General features: G+C 33.4%; 2 protein-coding genes across 3 annotated transcripts; both read left to right on the plus strand.

The window, feature by feature from the left end:
• The first annotated feature begins 1043 nt into the window (after positions 1-1043).
• LOC142539536 (structural maintenance of chromosomes protein 4) lies at positions 1044-12494 on the plus strand. 2 transcript variants are annotated; one of them, XM_075645075.1, is made up of 28 exons: positions 1045-1312; positions 1417-1506; positions 1806-1907; positions 2029-2205; positions 2307-2437; positions 3162-3240; positions 3324-3481; positions 3568-3643; positions 3840-3968; positions 4031-4175; positions 4871-5001; positions 5265-5417; positions 5499-5688; positions 6618-6751; positions 7439-7597; positions 8011-8319; positions 8399-8575; positions 8904-8987; positions 9095-9304; positions 9399-9488; positions 9571-9692; positions 9831-9986; positions 10076-10183; positions 10278-10338; positions 11328-11462; positions 11804-11891; positions 12006-12078; positions 12168-12494. In XM_075645075.1, the coding sequence occupies exons 1-28, from the start codon at positions 1166-1168 to the stop codon at positions 12286-12288; spliced, it is 3735 nt and encodes a 1244-aa protein (XP_075501190.1). In that variant the 5' UTR covers positions 1045-1165; the 3' UTR covers positions 12289-12494. The 2 variants fall into 2 exon arrangements, with proteins under 2 accessions (XP_075501191.1, XP_075501190.1); XM_075645076.1 differs by lacking the exons at positions 10278-10338; positions 11804-11891; positions 12006-12078; positions 12168-12494 and having other exon boundaries at positions 1044-1312; positions 11328-11449.
• A 5274-nt stretch (positions 12495-17768) lies between these two features.
• On the plus strand, positions 17769-19189 carry LOC142539537 (zinc-finger homeodomain protein 8-like). Its single transcript, XM_075645077.1, has one exon. The coding sequence runs from the start codon at positions 17928-17930 to the stop codon at positions 18984-18986; it is 1059 nt and encodes a 352-aa protein (XP_075501192.1). The 5' UTR covers positions 17769-17927; the 3' UTR covers positions 18987-19189.
• The last annotated feature ends 5410 nt before the right edge of the window (positions 19190-24599 follow it).

Below are 24599 nucleotides of genomic sequence, written 5' to 3' on the forward strand. Positions count from 1 at the left end.
AAAGTTCATTAATTTAGAATATTCAATTTGAGAGAAGTTGGACCTCCCCGTTCCATGATTAATGATAATAGAAGATGAACCAAACTACTTGGATGAATACAGAAAATAGCTCAAAGAATAATCAAAAGGAAACCTCTTACAATTTCATCAACAATCAACTCCAATTCAAGCAAATACTCAGTATGAATTTTTAGCAGATTTAGTTCATATTATGTCACATTTTTTCCACTTTATTTTTGCAAACATGTTTTCAGTTCATAACAACAAAACTAGTTCTGTTATCGTTCATGAATCCATGTGTAATTTCCTTTAAATGTATCGTTTGAATTCTTAGTTGTTGTAGCTGTACCCAAAAAGTTAAAATCAATAACCGAATCCACATCATTCGATAGTAAAAATCAGATATCAAATTTCGGCACGATCTGATGTCTAACATGCCCAAGAAAATTTTTCGTGCAAACTCCCGGCAACCAATTTATACTATATTATTAAGTTTGAGACCTTTAGAGTAACTAAATATTGGTGTCATAGTCTATTTTAATAATTATATATATAATTAAAATGTTAAAATTTAATGCAAGTCACATGTTGCTTAGTGGATAGAATTTTTGTTTATTAAACATCAAGTTCTAAGTTTATTTCTTATTTTGGTATTTTTTCTCTTTCTTTTTTTCTATTTATTTTTTAGAAAATCAATATATCAAAATTAAAATATTGTTACTTACTATTTTTTATAAGACAAAAACTTGTGTGAGACTGGTCTCACATGTCGTATTTTATGAGAAGGTCTTACGGGTCGTATTTTGTGAGACGGATCTCTTATTTTAGTCATCCATGAAAAAATATTAATTTTTATCCTAAGACTATTAATTTTTATTGTGAATATCGGTTGGGTTGACCCGCCTCACATATAAAGATTCGTGAAATCGTCTCACAAGAGACCTACTCTTTTTATAATTACATTTTGATCATAATCTAAATATAAGCCAAATAAAATAAAATAAAATAAAAATTCTAAACTAATTTTCAAATTCCCGCCCAAATCCGAAACATCTGCACATTTCCCAAACGTGGAAACGTCCTTTGACCGCGACAGGAGATGATTCAACTGACCGAGAGCGAGAATTGGGTTTAATCGACAGATTTTATCTCAAAATCGCGACTGATGGAATCAACTACTGTGAACGCCGACGAGTTCATGGCCGAACCCACTCGGCCAGCGTCCGGAGCAGCGAGACTATTTATCAAGGAGATGGTGATGAAGAATTTCAAATCCTATGCAGGCGAACAGCGTGTTGGCCCTTTTCACAAGGTTTGGATTTTTTTTCTCTGTCCCCTTTATTTTTTTTACTTGATTTCATGGTTTACGATTTGCTATCATAGCACAAGTTGAATTTTTCTTATTTCCATGGTTAGAGCTTCTCTGCGGTGGTTGGTCCGAATGGAAGCGGGAAGAGCAATGTGATAGATGCGATGCTGTTCGTATTTGGGAAACGAGCTAAACAGGTAAATTATTTTGTCAACATTTTTAGCTCTATTTTAGAATTTCCCCATGTCTAACCTATGTATGCTTTATTATTACGAATATAATGCTAAAGTGAGGGCTAAGAGACAATACGATGATGTTTCTTTTGTTTTATGTATTGGAATTCACTAGAGTTCACTTCAGTTGTTCTGGTGCATTTCTGTTGCCGACTGAGAATGCAGGAAGTTTTTCTTCAGAATTTTGAGCCAACATAGTTATCCACTTATAATTCTGCTGATCTGGTTATCGATATTCTGAATTTGATTTATTATGCTTGCAGATGCGTCTTAATAAAGTGTCAGAGCTTATTCATAATTCAACAAATCATCAGAATCTGGACAGCGCTTCTGTATCAGTTCACTTTCAGGATATCACTGATAAGGTATTACCCATATAAATTGGCCCTTCCTGAACGTTGTTCTGTATTGCTTGTGTGATACATGAAGGTTTTTAGGTATTTCTGTCCTAGTTTTAAGTGAATAATTATACTTGTCTCGATGTAGGATGATGGAAGTTATGAAGCTGTTCCTGGAAGTGATTTTGCAATTACTCGAGTTGCATTCCGCGACAACTCCTCTAAATACTACATTAATGATCGAGCAAGTAACTTTACAGAGGTGACCAAGCTGTTAAAAGGAAAAGGTGTCGACCTTGATAACAACCGTTTCTTAATTCTCCAGGTTCCATTATTTTTTTGTTCATAAAGATTTTCCATAGTATTTTTAGTTTGAATTAAATGGTGAAGTTTATGTCATTTTAAGAATACATAGCCTTTTCTCAGGGTGAAGTCGAGCAAATATCATTAATGAAGCCAAAGGCCCAGGGATCCCATGATGAAGGTTTTCTTGAGTATCTTGAGGATATAATTGGAACTAACAAATATGTAGAGAAGATTGATGAATCTTTTAAAGAGTAAGTCACGTGCTCCATTTTTGAAGCCATAGATTCCATTTGCATGCGATTTTTGTAAGCATCAAGTGATCAAGAATCTTCTATTTCTTTCATTCATTGGATGGACTAACTTGCGATGAAGTTAAGAAAATACACAAATAGAGGTCATGTCATGCTATTTTATCCAAATTCTTAAGAAGAAATTTATATTTGATGTTGATGTAGCTTTTCTGTGCTCTAAGAACTCACAACCGAGATCTTGTTCACTAACCTGGTTATTTGACGGAGCTAAGTACTAAGTGTAGAAGCATATGAATCTCAGTGAGTTATGGGCTAGATTCTTAAAAGCCTCTCGTGGCCTGTGAAAATGGCACATACCTTTGATGTTTTATTTCTAACGTGATGGAGAAACTGTGCAGAAGAAAACAACAAATCATTCTGTAATCTGTATGGTATTTGATGTAGAATTTTGTCAAAACTCTTGGTTATGAAAACCGTTATCTTCACATTACCAGGCCTTGTATGTGAACACTTGTGATCCTCAAATGTGGCCATGAATGTGTGAACACCTAAGCTTCTTATGTGGCATGAATGTATTTTTCAACTGCCCCTCATTAAATCACTGATGGCACGTATTTTGTAATATTTTTTGGTTTCCAACGGCCATCCAAATTAAATCACTACATTGTATAAAGGTGAAAAGTACTTTTAATTTAAGTTTTTACATATTTTTCCTATCCTGTAGACTGGAAGCACTTAATGAGAAAAGGACTGGAGTGGTTCAGATGGTAAAGTTAGCTGAGAAAGAAAGAGAGAACTTGGAGGTAATTTATATGTTGATGTTTAAATGGTATATGTTTTGCAGTTCGCTCTTAAAGTGTAGTATTTATGTTTCTGATTATGCCAGGGAGTGAAGAATGAGGCAGAAGCCTACATGCTTAAAGAATTGTCTATGTTGAAATGGCAAGAAAAAGCTACCAATCTGGCCTCTGAAAATAATGCAACTGAACTAGAGAAGCTGCGGGAAAATGTTCTGAGCCTGGAAGAAAATGTGAAGATTGAAAGGTTGTTCTGTCTGCTTGAGGTTGGATTACTACATATCTGCTAGGAAATTATGCTAAACCTGAAAAGTAATGGGGTTATCTTTACAGGCAAAAAATTAAAGAAAATACCAAAACATTGAAAGAACTTGAAGATTTGCATGTGAAGTATATGAAGACACAAGAGGTTCGTGCTTCTAACTTTCTGAAGCACCCATATTCTGGCTGGTTAAAGTTCTGTTGACTGAATTTTTTAGGTTTCTGTGCCTTTCATGTTCTGATATTGTCATTCTTTTAACAATTATTTTGTTTCTTTTATTTTTTTGAAAATGTGCTTAACTTCCTAAATGTTTTCGTTTGAAACTGTTGCCGGGAAATTTCAGGAACTAGATAGTGGACTCAGGCATTGCAAGGATGAGTTTAAGGAATTTGAAAGGCAGGACTTGAAGTATCGGGAAGATTTTAAGCATTTGAAGCAAAAGATAAAAAAAGTTGATGATAAGCTAGACAAGGTATGCAAAGAAGAACTTTCATCTTGTCTGTAGCGAAATTTTTATTTATTTATCCTTTTCAGGATTCTACCAAAATTGCTGATATTACTCGAGAGTGTGAGGAGTCTCAGAATTTGATTCCTCAGCTTGAGGAAGGCATCCCCAAACTTCAAAAGCTTTTAGTTGATGAGGAAAAAATATTGGAAGAAATAAAGGAAAATTCTAGAGGTAGGTCTCTGTTGGAACTTTAATTCAGTTGTCTTGTCGTAATCTAGACATGAGAATCAACTTGAAATGTATTTCATTTTTGTGTAAGAAGTTGACCTATAAATCAAATACTGGGAATGTGATTGTTTCTGTTGTAGTTGATGGTTATGAATCGCATGATTTAGAGTAAAGGAAAATATTATATTATAGAAGTTTCAGTTAAGAAATGAATACAATTTAATAAACAATAATTATAACCTACTAGAGGATTTCAGATCCCTTTGCTGGTTCTTGATGGATAATGTTATGAAGTTGGGAATGTTAGCATCTTCTACTTTTGCATGAAATTTGCTGTTTTGAAAGCTCTGATATTGTTTTTGTTTAAACTTTTGATGTGTACATACAGTGTGGTGGATATATATTCACAAACACATTAACTTCATCATTAGATAAGTAATGGCATTTTGAATTCATAAAAAGGTCTAAAGGTTATTACTAATATTTGGAATGTGTGAAACATATCTCTTTGGGTCTGGCATAATCACACTTTTGGCAAAAAAAAAAAATCGCATCTTCTAGAAATATTAGCGATAATGTAGTGATGGAAATATTAACCAATTGAACTCCAACTAATGTTAATGAATTTATTTCATTTCTTGTTGGTCTTGCTATTAATTGTGTGAAGAACTTGTTTTTGATCCTTTGCTTACAAACAGCTGAGACGGAAGTTTTCCGTAGTGAGCTTGCTGATGTTCGTGCCGAACTAGAACCTTGGGAAAAACAATTGATTGAGAGTAGAGGAAAACTTGAAGTTGCAATGACCGAGAAAAATCTTTTGAATGAAAAGGTGAGGTTGGTAACTTAATTGATACATTTTACTTTTTCACATTTTCTCATCTTTTCGATGAATTCAATTTTCTAATCATTGAACGTCGAACATTTCTTAAGCTGGAAGAAATTATGATACAATTTTTATTCCATTTTAAGCAACAATTGGGCAATGGCCTCAAATTCTCTTTGGAAACAGAAAACTTCTTGAGATTTTGGATTCAGTTCCTTTTGTGGATAGATTGCTCCAACCTCTTTATGAATGATCATTTCGTATCACAGCACGGAGCTGGTCGTGCTGCTTATGAAGAAGCACAGAAGCAGATAAGTGAATTGGAAAAGAGTATTGAGACCAAGTCTTTAGTTGTTAAGACTATTCAAAATGACCTAAAGAGACATAAACTTGAAGCATCTGAATCTCATAAAGTAGAGCAAGTAAGCAGCCTGATAGCATTTTTGGTCCTCATGTATGTTGTAGTTTGTGACTTAATTATTGAGCCATTTGGCACCTGGCAGGAATGCATCAAAGAACAAGAAAGGTTGATTCCTTTGGAGCAAACTGCAAGACTAAAGGTTACTGACCTTTTATCCACTATGGAATCTGAAAAGAATCATGGATCTGTTTTAAAAGCAATACTGCTAGCTAAGGAATCAAACCATATTCATGGAATATATGGCCGAATGGGAGATCTAGGAGCTATTGATGGTGAGCATCTCATGTGTGTGTGCAGACATGCTAAGCTAAAACATAATTTGCTGCAATTTTCTCTGGGAAATATGCATCTCTGAATTCATTAAATATGACTACATAATGTACAAACAAAAACACCGTCTTCGACACTAGTAGCATCCACTTTGCAGTATTGAGTGTTGCATATGATTTTTTTCCCATTGTTTCACTTTGTATTGTGCTAGCACTTACCATCTTGATCCTTTCACTTTCAACCTTGTTTAACTTCAAAAAGAGGTTGTATTACTATATTTGAGCTGCACCCATCAATTCCTTCTTTGTTTGGTCTCATAAAATCTCTCGCCATTCGCCACACGACTAAGGCAGGTGCTTGTTTTCTGATAATGTTTTGTTTGTTGAAAATATGATCAAAATCAGATACAACGTTGACAATATTCCAACATTTTCTTGAAATATCCACACTTGTAGCTGAGTTTATTCTATCATGCTTTGCATTTTCATATGATAAGATAAGGACCGCATAATTAGGACTTTTGAAAGATGACGGTATTTGTTTAGAGAACTGCATAATTGAGAAGTATCAATTTGACACCAAATATTCTATTTTGAAGTATGACATAATTGAGAAATTAATGACCTGATCGCTTCTTCTGATTGCTAAGCAGAGTTTTTGTTTTTCTCTCCAGTCATGAGTTTCCAATTATAAATTTGCATTGGTGATGTCACTGGCTTGAACAATCATAGAAGCTTTGTTAAAGTTGTCATTGAGAATTGATCGTTATTTAAGTTCTAAAAAATTCTTATACATTCAGAAAATATGTTTCTTTTATAATAAACTGTTTCACCGTTAAGGCGCCCTTATATCTTTTTAGGGAGATTGTTTTGTTGAATTTGCTTCATCCTTCTTGGTTGTACTTCTAAAACTATTGAGTGCCATTTTGCAGCAAAATATGATGTTGCCATATCAACTGCATGTCCTGGATTAGATTATATCGTTGTTGAGACAACTGCTGCAGCCCAAGCATGCGTGGAGTTGCTTCGTAGCAAAGATCTTGGTGTTGCAACTTTTATGATTTTGGTACATCAATCGTTCCACTTTTTATGATTTTGGTAAATTAATAATTCCGTTCAAGAAGTTTGAAGTTCCTACTTGTCCTACTTGATTTGCCACAAGTCAATCTGCTGTTACATAATTACATTTACAGATTTTAATGAAACAAATATGATTATTAGCTTCTGATTGGTTATGCTGTTTCCTCTGGAGTAACGCAAGGAATACAATTTTCTGCGATGCTATAATCTAAAAATTTCCGTGACAACTATAGTATCGGAGCTTTCACTTGTAGTGTTGCAATGTTTCTTTGGAACTGTTATTTCCTCTCCAAAATACGAAGGTTCTGCTCTTTGCCGGTTTCTGTTGAATTCATCTTGTTACTTATTAGAGTTCTATGTATGAAGCTCCAATCGATGAGAATAATTTCAGAGTAGCTTTTTATGGACTTTGCCATTCTTTATCTAGGCATATTTCTTGCCGGGTAGACTTTGCCATTCTTCATCCATCAAGGATTATGATAATGACGGCTAACCTAGTTGTGTTGATGACGTTTGATGACGTGGATTTTTGAAAGTTTATCGTTTCTATCACATTAGTCAAGAATCTTGGATTGGATGGAGAGAACGTAAACTGAGTTGAATACGTATGAGCCAAAAACGTGTGTGCATGAACTTATTGCATGCTAACAAATTAGATGTTGATTGTTTGCAGGAGAAACAAGTTGAACATATGCCTAGATTGAAGGAAAATGTGGTTACACCAGAAGGAGTTCCACGCCTATTTGATTTGATTAAGGTTCAGGATGAGAGGATGAAGCTTGCTTTCTATGCAGCACTAAGGAACACAGTTCTGGCTGTGGATATTGATCAGGTATAGCAATCACATTAAATGAAGATAATTTATTTGGCGGTCTAAATTTGAAAAATATAACTGTTAGAAGTATCTACGGTAATGAGGATTAGACCAATCTGATGATGTAAATTTTACTTGTTGATACTGTTCATGTTGCTGTTTCTTGATTTTATTTGTGTGCTGCAAGAGCTCAAGTCTAAACCTTAGAAACCCAACTCTGAAAGAACTTCTCTTATATCGCTAAATAGTTAGAAATTTTGAAATATACACGGTAGTTTCTGCTCTTTACAAATTTATTTCCAAATGATTATTTTCGTTAACATCGTGAAATTATATGCATTAAAGTGTATTATAAGTACCCATGTAATATCATAGGAGTAACTTTGCACTCAAACTGTTTTTCTTGCAATTTTGTTATCCTGCCACTGTAGGCAACGCGCATTGCTTATGGTGGAAAGACGGAATTCTGGCGTATCGTAACACTTGATGGTGCACTTTTTGAAAAATCTGGTACTATGACTGGTGGGGGGAACAGGCCACGTGGAGGTAAAATGGGTTCATCTATTCGAGTTGCCAGTGTGTCAGGAGAAGCAGTTGCAAATGCTGAAAAGGAGCTTTCCGCTTTTGTTGAAAGCCTAAGTAATCTACGCAGCGAAATTTCTGGTGCTGTAAAGAGTTATCAAGCCTCTGAGAAAACAATAGCACACCTGGAAATGGAATTAGCAAAAAGTCAAAAGGAGGTGCTCTAGTGTTTTTATAATCTTCTCATCATCATTCCTATGCTAATTGTAGCTAAGTTCGACTATTTGTTTCTAACAGGCGCACAGTCTGAAATTGCAACATGATGATCTAGAAAAACAAATGGATTCCCTCAAGGCGGCTTCTGTCCCAATCAAGGATGAGGTTGATAGGCTAGAGGAGTTGGGTAACATAATATGTGCTGAAGAGAAAGAAATCAATAGGCTTATGCTTGGTTCAAAACAGCTGAAGGAGAAGGTTTGTCACTTGGGCATATTAATATGACTAGTTAGTATTGCTGCAAATTACTCTCTTTAAACACCGATTCTTGTCAACAAATTGGCACCGCACTGATTCTACTTTGTCCATCCTTAATAAATTGGCTTTCCGAAGTCCACGGGCAACATCTTTCTTTCAACATTTTTTTTTCAGGAATGGAAAATAGCTTTGCAAGTTTGCTGAAATTGCGAATTGTAATTCACAATTATGCTTTTGAAAACGTCCCAAGAAATATCTTTTATGCTCGCATCAATTTCCATACCAATTATCGTTCTGGAATCTGTTACAGCTTAAGTCATTCTTGTAGGCTTTGGAGCTTCAGAATAAAATAGAAAATGCTGGCGGAGAAAAATTGAAAAACAAGAAGTCTGCAGTTAGCAAAATTCAGTCTGTAAGTATAGGATTGCTGGCTATCATTCAGGTCGTATATCGAGTAATAATCCACCGAATTCTCCTCAGCGTGAATATTTTCTTGGCACACTATATTTGCTTGAACAGGATATTGATAAAAGTAGCACTGAAATCAACCGCCGCAAAGTTCAAATAGAGACAGGCCAGAAAATGATTAAGAAACTGACAAAGGGAATTGAAGAGTCAAAAAATGAGAAGGCACGTCTTACTCAGGAAAGGGAGAAGCTACGTTTCACCTTTACAGAAATTGAGCAGAAAGCTTTTACTGTTCAAGAGAATTATAAGAAAACGCAGGAGGTCAGCTTTTGTTTGTGTGTGCATGTGACAATGGACGTTTGACTTGTGAATTGCTGTAGGGTTGTTTTTACAGCATTTAATTGTTTATGTTTAGTTAATTGATCAACACAAAGATGTCCTCAATAAAGCAAAATCTGACTATGAAAAACTGAAGAAAACTGTGGATGAACTGCGGGCAACTGAGGTCTGCTAGGCTTTTATTTTCCTTCATTTCTGTTTTTCTTTTTACTAAGTCGTTTGTAAACTCTCTATAATTGATGATTCAGGTTGATGCTGACTACAAGTTACAAGATATGAAGAAAACCTGTAAAGAGTTGGATATTAAGGGGAAAGGATACAAGAAAAAACTTGATGATCTACAAATTGCTTTTTCAAAGCAAATGGAACAGTAAGCATTTAGTCCCGATCGCAGCATTATAGTACTAACGATGTTTGATCTTTCCAACCCTCTTTTCCTGCTTTTGATGAATTTTTTCTTCCTGTTAGATGGATGTACTGTTTATTCTTAGTTACTATTCTTTTACAGGATTCAGAAGGATATGGTGGAGGCAGAAAAGGTTCAAGCAACATTGAATGACGTTACTCTTGGTGAGACATGTGACCTTAAGAGGGCAATTGAGATGGTGGCCCTTATCGAAGCTCAACTTAAAGACATGAATCCTAATCTTGACTCGATTGCAGAGTAGGCATTGACTTTGGTTATTTATAAGCTATAAGTAGTTAGGGATGTATCTCTGTTTCATAACATCTGGTCACTAACATTTTTATCAGGTACCGGAAAAAAGTATCCTCGTACAATCAGCGTGTTGAAGAACTTAATTTAGTTACTCAACAGCGTGATGATATAAAGAAGCAATATGATGATTGGAGGAAGAGGAGGTAAATATTTGATTTGGCCAATATATTTATTTGACTATTTCCAGGCCTCGTTTACCGCTTACTGAAAAATCACATGTATCTTCCATTGTTCCAGGTTAGACGAGTTTATGGCTGGTTTCAACACAATATCATTGAAACTAAAAGAGATGTATCAGGTTTAACGAGACAGTCTGAATATTAGTTTGTTTCCTCTTGCTCTAGTTTTGTGTTGTGTCAAGTGTTCTAGAAGGCATGAAAAAGCGCGGTTTAAGTGCGAAGCGTAAGAAAAAAGCTTTGCTTCGGGCAAAAGCTTGAAAAAACGCAAAAAACTCGATTTTTTAAAATAAAATTTTAAATTATTTTTTGTATAAATTTGAACTTTTAGAATTTATTTTAAATAATTAATATATAATTATATTAATTTTTAAAACATAAAAAACCATAAATGCAATGAAATGAAATTTGTTTCGAACTTTCCTTTTTTTCAACTAAGAGACAACACTCGACCCAACATTATATGAAAATGTTTTACTCCACAATATGTGATTTCAAAACTTAATTTTTTAATAGTGTGAAATTTTATGTATTTATTCTTAAAATTTGTTTGCTTATGCTTTATTTAATCTATTAATTGATTTGATATAATTAAAATTTAAAATTATTTTTCATGTTTGATCGTCTATCAGTCAAAAGGTCCAAAAAATCTCAAATCACTCAAATATTGCAAGAAATGGATCTGAAATCCTATTAAACACGCTTAAACTAGTAAAACATGAAGCTTGATTGTGATGTTATGTCATGTTTTACACTTTTTAGAACCTTGGCTGTATCTATTTATGGATTTTTTGATCCATTTCTTGCAATATTCGAGTGATTTGAGATTTTTTGGACCTTTTTACTGTGATTACTTCATTTATAATGATGTTTGGAGTTTCTTTGATTATATCTACCATGTGTGGCGGTCTTGTTCATTCCAAGTGTGTGCAAAATGGACAGATTATAAAGACATCAAGCTTGTATTCAAATGTCTGCTTGTTATTCCGTGCCTTAATGATTTTGTAGTTCACTTTCTCACATTTTTGGTATAACCATAGAGGTATAGTGTCCTTTAAAAGGCGCTGATTTCTTACCTTATTAATAGTAGCTCTCCTCATTCCTGCTACAGATGATTACTCTGGGAGGTGACGCAGAACTGGAGTTAGTTGATTCCTTGGATCCTTTTTCTGAAGGTGTTGTATTCAGCGTCAGACCTCCCAAGAAGAGCTGGAAGAATATAGCCAACTTATCTGGTGGTGAAAAGGTAATCCAATTGTTAGAACATGGTGACCTTGATTCTATTTGGTTTGGCTTGAAAGCTCGCGAGATTATATTTGTTTTTGTTTTCTAGGTTTTTTGAGAACCATATAAATTTCCATTTAAAACACTTTGCAATATTCAATTATCATAGGGAAAGTTTTCAATCGAGTTTTCGATGTAAATCATGCGTGCCATTATTTTATGTTTTCCTTGTATTATCATGTTCATTCCTTGCACCTTTGGCACTGAATTGCATCGAATCATATGGGTTACATAAAGATTTCCACTCCGAACTCACCTTAAAATGTCAACATCTTGTTTGGTCTTTTTGATGCTCACCCTCAGACACTCAGCTCGTTAGCTCTTGTTTTTGCTCTGCACCACTACAAGCCTACTCCACTGTACGTGATGGACGAAATTGATGCCGCTTTAGGTATGCTGCGCATTTATCTCTTCGCTCTTGGGTTTGTTATTGAAACTGTTTTCCTCATCTAACCCTTTTTTGCAAATTTCTTTTCATTGCAACGTCTTTTTCACGTACCACTAGATTTCAAGAATGTTTCGATTGTCGGGCATTATGTGAAAGATCGTACCAAGGATGCACAATTTATCATCATAAGGTGAAATGAAATCAACCCTTCGTAATCAGATTTTCCTTTGCATGGAATGTTGAGTGCGACGTATTCTGAAAGTTGTCCTTGCATTGCAGCCTCCGAAATAACATGTTTGAGCTAGCCGATCGACTTGTTGGAATCTACAAAACCGATAATTGCACCAAAAGTATTACAATCAACCCCGGAAGCTTCGCGGTTTGTGAGCAGGCTTCTTGAAGATCTTTGATCGGAAATTGTCAATTCTGTAATTGGGTCTACTCTTTCTTCTCGAGTTCAGTTTCATCAAGAGGGATCACACTACAAAAAACGCAATACCATTGTAGCACATATCGACATTTTAATAGTTGCTGCTTTCATTTCAAACTAAACCCAGCACATTTTGCGATTGTTCTTTTTAATTCGTCGTGATAATTTGCTGCAATTTCACGGTTTAATAAAAACCGTTGCTACTAGTAGTGATGAATGCAAGAACAGAGTTGGAGATCTTAAACAAAAATGGTTGAACTATGACAATCGTTAATACAATAGGCAAAATAAATTAGTAAAACTATAGTCCAGCAAAGGCAGGCTGGAGTCTGGACTAGCTTTAATTCTTTAACAGTTCGACGTACTACGATGAGTAGCGCAATTAATAGTGATGATTAACCCTTCAAATAGAAATTCACTAGGAATTTATAAATCAGAAAAATGCATGTGGTACCTTGCCCCTTGGCTTGTGCAGAAGTATCAGTTTTAAGGTGTGGTATGGGTAATTAATTAATTAATTAATTTTTTTGGAAGAATGAGTAATTAAAATTTTGAAGTACCTTCCCATCACAATAATTGATTAGGCTAATTGGATCTGGGTCCTCTCATCAGTGTTGTATCGAAAATAATTTTTTAAATCTTGGATTGGTTGGGTTTTCGACGTTTGAAAGATATTTTTATGCAGCATATATTGGCTGTTGGCATAATTGGCCTTAATCTTTAAATTTTTGGAAAATAAAAATTTTGTATATAATTAAACTCGTGTTTGATGTGCATCTATGGAGCATGATTTGGTTTGCAAAATAGAGCAAATGATTTCATTTCGTTTTAGATACCTACCCAAAATATGACCACCCTACCCCATCTAAGGATGGGGAATGTACCAAGATCTAAAAATAGAAAGCTGAGTACATCATATCCAAGCTTTAAAAAAACGTGAAGAAACGTCAAAGTCGTGATTTAAATTTTATAAGATCTAAATTATTATTAATTTTAGAGTAGGTATCTTGTGAGACAGTCTCACAAATCTTTATCTGTGAGACGGGTCAATCCTACCGATATTTACAATAAAAAGTAATACTCTTAGCATAAAACGTAATATTTTCCATGGATGACCTGAATAAGATCTCCGTATCACAAAATACGATCCCGTGAGACCGTCTTACACAAGGTTTTGCCTTTAAGTTTATATAAGATAATTTTCGTTTTTTGTTTTTACTTTTTACAGTAAGTGTTGATGCAATTAGTGGTATAGTGACATATATGTATTTTTTAAAAAATTTATTTATGTGACGGGCTTTAATTTGAAAACACAAAATCGTCGGCTCCATGTCATGGACTTTAATTAATTGACTAACTTTCCTCCCAAATTAATAACTTTGGAATTGCGATTTTCAATGCTTTGATTAGTCACACATTCCGATCATTAAACCCATTATGATCTCATCAGTTCCTTTTCTATGTTTAATTTACGTAAAACCTACACATTAAATGACACTAGCACATTGTGGAAAAATTAAAGTCAATAGTATATACGTTTTTTATATAATTAAATTAAATACTTTATGAATTTTATAGATAAGGTAGTAAAATATAAATAATTATTAACAAAAAATAAGTATTTAGAAGAAAAAAAATTAAAGATTTTTCAAATAATGGACTGTTTTAAATAATTTAAAAATAATATTAATATTTGTTATTTAAAATTGCATTGAAAAATTTTTAAAGTAAAAAAAACCAATGCATGTTATTTTAGAAAAAAAATAAGTTAATCCAGAAGTAATTGTTTCTTTTTTTATTTCCCTTAAAAAATGCAACCATAAATCATTGTGATGAGGGCACTCGATGTGTTTCTACCATTTCATGTTCAAACGTAAGATTGCCTTATGCTTGAATTGATGAACTAATTTTTTGTGTTAGTCGACGACCTTTTATTCATCAGGGACTAAGATCTCAATTTTAGAACGAAATCTCATAATCCAAACTCAATTGTAACAATCATCAACTTATCTAAAAAAAATTATATTATACAAATTTCGATCTAAAAATCCTCCTTGAATTAATAAAATCATGACACTTGCGGTGTCGTGTACTTATATAAATGGTTTCATACCTAAACATTATTTTACGCTCGAGATGAGATTACGTATTTTTGTCACTTGGAGAATCTTAAAATTTTAAAATCATGAAGATCGGAAACCCATGAAAACACCAAAGTGAGATCGGATGTCTAAATAATATGTATTTTTTAATCACAAAAACTCTTATGAGACGGTCTCAAGGGTAAATTTTGAGAGACGAATATTCCATTTGGGTCACCCATTAAAAAATATACTTCCTATGTCAAAAGTATTACTTTTGATTGTAAATATAAGCAATGTTGACCCATTTCACGAATAAAGATATTTAAGACCGTCTCATTTTATTCCTACTCAATTATATTATATAATGCTTGTCACATAAAAATTAAAAATTTTACGTGGCAAAAATAGATCATTAAATGTTGAGGGTACTTATAGGTGTTTGGAGTGTTTGTTTAGTAATTAAACACCTCATCCTTCATGCACTAAACTCAAAATTAATATTAAATCCTAAGGTGGAAAATAGCTATTGGTTTTTTTTATGTTTCTTAATTTTTTTTATCAGGGATCAAGAGCGGATTACGAATTATATTTGTCTTTCTTCTCTTCATTTTTTTTAAAAATATAAAAATAATAATATTGATTATCATTATAATGATAATCAATATTATTATTTTGAGTAAATCATAATCGAAATGTATATTTAGGAATCTTTTAAAGGACTAAGTGAACATATTTATACCTAAGTTGCATGTAACACAAGAACCGAATGAGTCGATTAATCGATATGTAAAATGTTCAGACAATAGTTAATGTAATGAATATCGGTTGTTGTATAATTTTAGTTATATATAAAAATATCTTACATTTTGAATATATATGTTTCTACTATGTAAAACTATTTACTTTTGGCTTGGACTTGGTAATCTGAATTTGATTAAAAAAAGATGAAAAATAAATTTCAGACGACGAATCAAGATCTACCACATCAATCAATAAATAAAATACATGATAGAATTAAATATAATGCATAAATTTTTATGAAATCGTTTTACAGTTCAATTTTATTATACGTAACTCAGAGATCGTCCCACCCGAAACCTATTCAAAATTTAGATTTTTCTGAACATTCTTTTTTTCATTCCAACCAATGAGAATGAAAAAAGTAAATATAGGGTAAATTTTTTTTAGGGGGAAGTATGATTGTGAAAGATGATGAAAAAAAGCAAAAGAGGAGTGGCCAAAAGGCAATTAGTGAGGTTGTGTGCTCTGTGGGGTGGTCCGGGCTTTGTTCGGGTGTGGTGGGTGTAATGGGGGCAGTGGAGTTTTGACGAATTCAGTAAATGCAGAAGGATACTGCTCTGACTCTGTCAACTTTACATTTATATGGTAAATAATTGTGTATATGTAACTCTCACGCAATCAATAATCCCTGAAATTATTCCTACTTTTCATTAATAAATAATAGTTTCTTATAATTTAATTTCATTTATTTACTATTATATAATATAAATTAATAATTAGTGAGAATTTAATTAAATTGAAGGTGGAGAGATTATTGGTACTTTCACTTGTTAAGAACAAATTTACTATATACACGTGTGGAACCAATAGATTGGATTCACTAGGTTGGCGCATTTACCTTTTTTTTTTAAAAAAAATAAAAATTTATGCATGTAATTTCAAATAGTTTTTTTTTTATGGTAAATACTTGTAATATTATTAAGAATCATTCATGTCATTTGTTACAAGGCTTGCCAACCAAAAAAGAAGGTTTCCAAGCATCCCCACAAAGAGGACATGGGAAGAAATAGCAAAAAAAGCAATAGAATGTGCAACTACATTAGCTGATCTTCGCACATGATTAACTCTAATTCCACGAAAATTCATAAGTAGCCTGCGAATATCATGTGCAATTACACTTGTGTAACTCAAGTCCTCAACTGGGGAAGTGACTGCTTGCACCGCCAGTAAAGAATCCGAAGTGATTTCTTGAATCCGTAAGGAAAATTCTTTCGCTTTCCTAAGTCCCTCTCGCATTGCTTCGAGTTCTGCATACACCACTGATGAGGTCTTCTTTATTTGATGTCCAAAACCTAGTACAATCTTCCCTTCATGATCACGAATTGCTCCACCCACCAAATAGTATTTTGAGAATCGGATTCGACGTGAAATCGATCATGAGTCTGATTTAAACATTGGAAAAAAAAATCATTTTATCGATCAAATCGGTCAAAATTGATCGGATCGACCTTGAACAGGTAAAAAAAACCGATAGGACTTGTTCATTTTTTTGAAAATATCTTAGCTGCCCTTACTCCATTCCTTCATTGGTATGTGCCGCTTTCCTAATCAAAAGATAGGAGAGCACCCCTTCTCCCGAAGTTACGGGGTCATTTTGCCGAGTTCCTTCGACTAGGTAGTATTTCAGCTGTTGTACTACTTGACTGGTAAGAAAAAGCTTATGTAATAAAAGGACTACTTTAGTCTATTCGTTCGCGCCCCTCGATTACATATTTACAAATTCCCAATCTCATGTCTTATTCTTTCTCTTATGCTTATGGAATCGACTGCTAATCTTAGAGCTTGGCTAGTTACCATCTCTCCCAATTGAAAAAGCTAATTACTACATTACCCATAATGTCAGGAGTCTTTTTTTTTCTCTCTTTTCCAGAGCGCCTTCTACTTCTAATAGGCCATGAATTAGATCCGAATCATTCTCAACGAGTCCATAAGAAGTGATTCCATTTTTTTCATCGGGTTCTTTAATTTTTATGTTATATTATGTATATGATTATTTGGATTTTTAATTTTTTTTAAAAATATTATTTTAATAATATTATACATTATTTGATTTTTTTGAACAACTATTTTTTTATTATATATATATATATATATATTTAAGATATTTAAAAATTAAAATATATTTATATTATATAATCAATCGTATAATATCAATAAAAATTGATATTACATTTATTGTAGTTATATTCTTGGTCAATTTAGAGTCGTATCAAGCTAAGTTATATTAATTTTATTTTTGTCATTTTTTATCGAAATAATAACGTGACGTCGGAAAATAACGATACGTCACTATAAATTGTTGACTCAACTCTGATGAAAAATAAATATATTAGATTTTAAAAAATAAGATTATAAAAATAATGAATATGTAATAAAAATATAATTTTGGCTAGTAAAAGCAAAATATAATTGTAAGACGAAATGGGTAAGTAAGCTTATATTTATTATTCACATGACAAAGCATCTGACAGATGGTTAGGCTTGAGCCAAAAGTTAACCACAGATTTGAACTCGGGTTAATTTAATTAGCACCGACCGGGTTTACAAACTCAACCACATAAACCAAAGATCTTTCTATTATCTATCTACAGGATCAGTCCCATCTCTCCTCTCCAGCTCCGATGGTTCTGTTCCCTCTGAAAACCTAATTCTTGATTCTGTCGCACTGAATTCTTAGCAAATTACACCAAAGATTCCATCTTTTTTGATGTTGTTTCACCTTTCATGGATCACCCGTTGAGCAATTCAACACCCAGTAATGCGACTGTGCTCAAGACTCCGGAAGCTGACAGCGAAACTTCGACCAGGATCCAGCCCGCCAGCAAGCCGTCTCCCTTCAGCAACGGCGTGCTGAAGCGTCACGCGCCGCTGCACATCCACCACGGTGGTGTTTATGGTTTCGGCGGCCACCATCCCGTGGTGGTAACTTACAAGGAATGCTTGAAGAACCACGCCGCGAGCCTCGGGGGCCATGCCGTCGATGGCTGTGGTGAGTTTATGCCGTCTCCTGCGTCCAACCCGGCGGAACCCACCTCGCTGAAATGTGCGGCGTGCGGTTGTCACCGAAACTTCCACCGCCGGGAGCCTGATGAGCCGCCGCTTGTTCTGCCGAATGCTACTCCGGCTTTGGAGTACCAGCCCCACCACCGCCACCACCCTCTCCCTCCGGTTGTCGCTTTTAACCGCGGTAACAGCAGCAGCCCGAACAATTCCCCGTCCCCCCCGCCGATCTCTACCTCGTACTACCCATCGGCGCCCCATATGTTACTCGCGCTGAGCCATGGCTTGTCCGGCCCGCCTCCGGACAGCAACCAGCCAATTCCCATCTCCATAAACGCTTCTTCCACCCCTCTCTCGTCCAGCCCAAACGGCCGCAAGCGTTTCCGGACGAAGTTCACGCAGGATCAGAAGGGGAGAATGTTCGAACTCGCTGAAAGAATCGGCTGGAAAATGCAGAAAAAAGACGAGGATTTGATCTCAGAATTCTGCAGCGAAACCGTGATCGACAGAGGGGTTTTCAAAGTGTGGATGCACAATAACAAGAGCACACTGGCCAAAAAAGATCAACCTCAACCCCAGTTAACTAACAATCTTACTGATAAATCCCCCAACACTAATGGCATCGACTACGGTTCCATCGGTGGCACCTCCTCCACAGATGCCGCCTCCACCGCCGTCCACCACCATGAAAGCAATAATGACATGAAACACATCATCCATGGACAAGATTTGAGCCACACTGCTCATGTTCTGGGCACTAATGGGTCTTCTTCTTCTTCTTGATCTTTTGATGCCATTGAAAATAAGCATTAGATAGCGAGAAAAGCTTGAATGAATGCCATCAATGGAGGCTGCTAGAATTATGGTTACTAGATTTTTATTTTCCCAATCTTTCTTTAATCATTAAGCTAGTAGCTATCAAATATATCCATCCAGTTTCTTGGGATCGCAATTGAGAATGATTGGATACTTTATTTATTCGTTTATTTTTCCCATCTCCAAATCTTGAATTCCATGAAATCTCCAGCTCCATTAATTCCCTGTAAATTATTCTACAGATTTATTTGATGATTTTGTTTTTCAACTTTTCATCTCTAGCTCATTAATTAGCTTGCGTGTAGGAAATAAAAACACAAATTTTCTGTCTGTGTTAAGGAACAGATGAGTGGTTTTGTCCGAGACGAAGCAGCAGAAAGTGGGAGTATTAAATAATTTTATCGAATCTTTCTGAGATTTCACGATTCTTTCTTGATCTGAGCGGAGAAGATATACTTACATGCTTATCTCTAAGATTTTAATTCATATAATATAATATTTATTCATATTCCCATATAATTAATTTAATGACATATTATTGTGTCGTTTCTCATGCCATTTTCCTATATCTTCCTTTAATCTTTATCTCTGTGGTTCACAACTGTCTGCTGGGAAACAAAACATCTACTGTTTTTTTTCCTATAAATAATCTTAATTATTATTTAATTGTATATTGTGCCGATATATGTATATGATTTTGATATAATGTTTATTTATCTTATGTATCTCTGTGATCATTAATGAGTTGACATTCACTCGTAAAATATTTAAGATATATTTCATCACATCTAATTCAAGGGTATCACCTCAATAATGGGTACAAAGTTTGTTTGGACAAGCATATATTGGTTGATCATTCAATATATATTATTGATATGCGATGTGTATTAAATATTATATTTCTAGACAAAGATTTAAAAACTTTGAAAAATAGAATTAAATCTACTATGTCGCTTTATTTTGTAAAAATATGATGCATTTTTTTTAAAAAAACTATAAATATATATGTGTTTATTTTGTAGAAGCGAATATGAATGGTTCGAGTTGTTGGAATTGATGAGTATGTTTGAACAATGTTCATGAGCTTGATTTTTTCTACCAACATTTTTTTAAGTGATCACATTGCACCGAGTTTGTCAAATGCGTTTTTCTTGACTATCGTGGTTTACAAAAAATTATTGTGTAAGTTACGTCTCATAAAAAAATGAATGAATCAAATATTTAATTTTTGAAATTTGAAAATTTAGACGGGAACTTTTTTATTTATTATAAAACTTTATTGTTGTGTGTGTGTGGGTGCGGGGGCAGTTTGTTTCCATATTGAGATATCAATTATTAATAACCAATTTTAACAATTGCAAGTGTTTAATCAAAATATAATGGTAGGTTTATTAATTGCATATATCCCTTAATGTGGCAATTAACTTTAGTTGTAACATCGGAATGTTCCTTTTTGGATATCATAATTAAAAAATATATGTAAGATTTGGTAGCTATAAGATATGTTTGGTGGGATTCATTAAATAATAATACAAATGATAATTGCCTACTTAGCTAATCTAACTTCTCAACCTATTGGGATCTCCATGCATGTTACTTTCCTTTTAAGGGAAGTAATGGAATGAATATAATTGGTTAAATCGATTGATACGTGTAATTAATTTTTTTATATGGAAAATTATTCTTAAAGTATATTTATTTTGGGTTATTTTTTAAAAATTAATCAAAATTTGGTCTTAATATACATTTTTATATATATATTAATAAATAAGATCAGAACAATGATATGGTTGTGAACATGACGAGTCAATCTTGTTCATATTTACAATAAAAAATAAAGATTTTGGCATAAAAAATAACATTTTTTCATGGATGCTCAAAATAGAATATTCGTCTCACAAAATTGATTCGTGAGACCGTTTGACATGAGTTTTTGTATGTATATATTATATTTATATATTAAAAGTTGAAAACTTGTAGCACCGAGTGCTTACCGCTTTACCAAAAGCTATAGCTGGTGGTAATGGTGCAACTCAAATCTTTTAAACCGACCGCACAGCAGCTCGAGCACCACGGTTCGATCGCTCTACCAAGCAGGGACAATTATTGCACCCAACAATCTCCCTCCCAATAATTGCACTCTTTGCAATCAATGTGAATCGCACCCGTGATCTTGGCTCTTATACCAATTGTAGGATCGAGTGCTTACCGCTTTACCAAAATCTATATCTGGTGGTAATGGTGCAACTCAAATCTTTTAAACCGCACATCAGCTCGAGCACCACGGTTCGATCGCTCTACCAAACAGAGACAATTATTGCACCCAACAAAAACTTAATTTCGAATATTTGTATGCGTTTGTGAAAACAGAATCAGCTTCTGTCCTAAAAATAATAATATGAATTTGGTGAATGGTGAAATCAGTAAAGTTGTTTTCTTGGAGGGGTGCATCCCACCTTGTGCAATAGGATTCATTTCAACAACCAAAAGTATGGTTCAGTGCTTTCATTAATTGGTGAGATTATGTGTAACATATATAGCTGAAAATATATAATATATACCATTATATTATATTTATATTTATACTGTAGCTTAGACACATAATCATTGTCCCATTGTTTTTTCTGTTCTCTAAAAAATATCTTCACCTATGGCAATATCTGAATCAGAACAATGCAACTTAAATATTTTGAACAATATAGAAATTCAAATACCAAGTATTATTAATTCTTTCCTCCCATTATGATCGAGCGCTTGTTTTTATAAAAACTATAGTTTGTAAGAACAATGCTACTTAAATCTTTTGAACAATGCAGTAATCCAATTACCACGTATTAATAATTCTTCCCTCCCATTGGATGACCTTGAGACTCATTGAAATTGAAAATGTAACTTTCATTTGATAATAAGATTATTAACTATTTCAAATAAGTTTAGCTAAATACTTTCTAATTGCAGAATTAAACGCTTGTCGTTTACCGAAAACTATAATTTATGTTATCAGTTACGTTATGATTTGATCCTTGCATCAAGGAGAGCAATTATTGTTGTTTCACCATATTTGAGTCAATGTGAGAGTATATAGCGAATATTAGACCTCTTGTAATTTAGATGTGGTAAGTGTTATTGAATATTAAGGTAATAGTTTGTCAATCCATATGTTCTCTTTAGCAGAGAAAATGGGTCAAGTCGGTTCTTTTTCTTCTTTAAAGAATTAGCATTTGAGTTCAATGTTTATTTATTTCTTTATTATTAAATTTATGAAATGGACAATTACTTGTCATATAATCTTAAAATAAATTAAATTATCATTTATTCGTTGTATGTTTAAGAAGCACTTGCCAAATATGGAGGACCACTTCATCATTAAGCATATAATTTTACTTTCACTTTTTGTCTGGGGTTTTTTTCTTGGAATAAGTGGTTCCTTGTTAAAGGTAACCTTTATTTTTTATTTTTTTTATTTTTTTGGGGAGAGAAAAATTAATAATTTTAAGCAAATTTGATGCTTAATTTTGCTAGAAATGTGAGTTAATTAGTCTTTGAGTTGTAACCCAGAATTTGTAAATTTAACCTTTTATCTCATTAAATATAATGGAACTTGTACAATTTTTTGAAAATACTCTATCGATATTCTAAAACAATAATTTTCATGACCCTCTCATTAATTTGATCTCACCGCTTTTAGTCTTCTAGTTTGTCAAAATTTGATATCATCGCAATAAATTAATATTTTATGCATATTTGAACATACTTTTGTCAATATTCACAATTTTAGTCGAATATGTCAGTGAGATCCAACGTCGTGTCAATGATACCGGATTTCATGTCAAGAATCATACAGAAAATCAGATTGAACACAAAGAAAATAAAAAAGAAACCAATTAAAGATCCAAAAGCCTATATGAACAGCATACAGGACCAATTTTGGCATTCTCCCGTTGGTATAATTTCATTTGAACAAGCAAGAAAATGCCTCTATGCTCGGCATATATATATTCCCCCACAAAGAAAATAGAAACATGTTGCATTTATTTAACATAAGACCAATTATGACCTAATTGCGTACTCAATCGCGTCGGTCGTTAGAATATGCGAGTTTCAATCACTTTTAAAAAGGCCCACTTCGATGGAATTTTGGTTAGCGATGAAGATGCTGCTGACTTATCAAGTGATTAATTAATCAGTTTTACATAAAGATAGTATTTACGCGAGCTTATTTCAAGTGTTTATTAGATTTTACGTACGATTTTTAAATATTTTATTGACTAAAAGCTTGAAAACACTTAAAATAAATTCTCGTGAACATTACTGAACTTTCTAATATAGCTTTCAGTAGAGGAAACTGTATTTTTTTGTTGAGAACTTGTGTGAGACGGTCTCACGGGTGGTTTTTGTGAGAGGGATATTTATTTGGGTCATCCATAAAAAAGTATTACTTTTTATGCTAAAAGTATTACTTTCTATTGTGAATATCGGTAGGGTTGACTCATCTCCTAGATAAAGATTTGTGAGACAGTCTCACAAGAGACCTACTCTTTTATTTGATAAATATTTCGATATGTCTACACGAATATATATTTATATAACCTGCTCAGTTTCTAAGCATCGTCCGGAATATATATGGAAAAATGATTTTTTTGTGTGGCGATTATCGTTTATCTAAGCATGCCGAATTTGTAAGTTGTGTGAATTTTGGGAAAAAAAAGGCTTAAATAATTTTTTTTCCTGAAAAAATACAATAATGCAATGTAATGAACATTCATTTTCAACAGGATAAGGATCGAATGTGACTTGTCAACTTGAGGATTTTCTGTGTAATTTTTTCTATAGGACTTATCAGGATTTGATTGCGCTGATTAAGTGATTCATAATTTTCCTTTTGCTTTATTTAATTTTTTTAATAAAAATAGAAATGACATAAAACAAAATTTGAATAAAAAAAGCACATCTTGCAATTTGCATTTCGACTTTCGTCTCCCGAGCGCGCCTTGCAGTATTCATTAAGGTGTTTCTTTATTATTATTTATTATTATGAAGATAAGCATATTACTTAATATTCTAAAATATATTTTATTTTATTTTCAAAGTTTAATAATTTTTATATTATTTGTGTTTGGGGTAATTGGTTATTTTTTGGTGCGAATGATTAGACGTTAGTTAATTTCACATCTTATTGCATCATGTTAGATATTTCATGTCGACTAAATCAAATCATTGATAGAGTTGTATATATGAACATAAACAATACACTCGCTTGAGATTTTTTTGGGTGAAGTTAGAACCAAGTTCATAGTCTTAACATGTAAATCAGATCAACACAGGTCCACCGTTATGTATTGGATTGTCATCATATATATGCCACCCCTCTAATGTCTTATAAACTTCACTTTCCAGTTGTTCATTTCTGATCTAAAGTATATAAGATATCTCACGATTAAGTTCTTGAGAGTTGTATATATGAACTTGGAGCATCTCCGCATGAAGTAGTTTTTGAGGTGGAGTTCGACACGAGTCAGTAATCTTAACAAATCCAACATTTGACACAAATTCTAAAAGAGATTGTTATAATAATCAGCC

This window comes from Primulina tabacum, chromosome 3 (genome assembly GCF_025594145.1).
Source record: "Primulina tabacum isolate GXHZ01 chromosome 3, ASM2559414v2, whole genome shotgun sequence".
Lineage (NCBI taxonomy): Eukaryota > Viridiplantae > Streptophyta > Magnoliopsida > Lamiales > Gesneriaceae > Primulina > Primulina tabacum.

Bases quoted from the DNA above. Each gene is read 5' to 3' on its own strand.
- LOC142539537 (XM_075645077.1), top strand. From the start codon at position 17,928: ATGGATCACCCGTTGAGCAATTCAACACCCAGTAATGCGACTGTGCTC.
- LOC142539536 (XM_075645075.1), top strand. From the start codon at position 1,166: ATGGAATCAACTACTGTGAACGCCGACGAGTTCATGGCCGAACCCACT. The intron at 1,313-1,416 runs GTTTGGATTTTT...TTCCATGGTTAG, and splicing joins GTGTTGGCCCTTTTCACAAG to AGCTTCTCTGCGGTGGTTGG. The intron at 3,241-3,323 runs GTAATTTATATG...TGATTATGCCAG, and splicing joins AAGAAAGAGAGAACTTGGAG to GGAGTGAAGAATGAGGCAGA.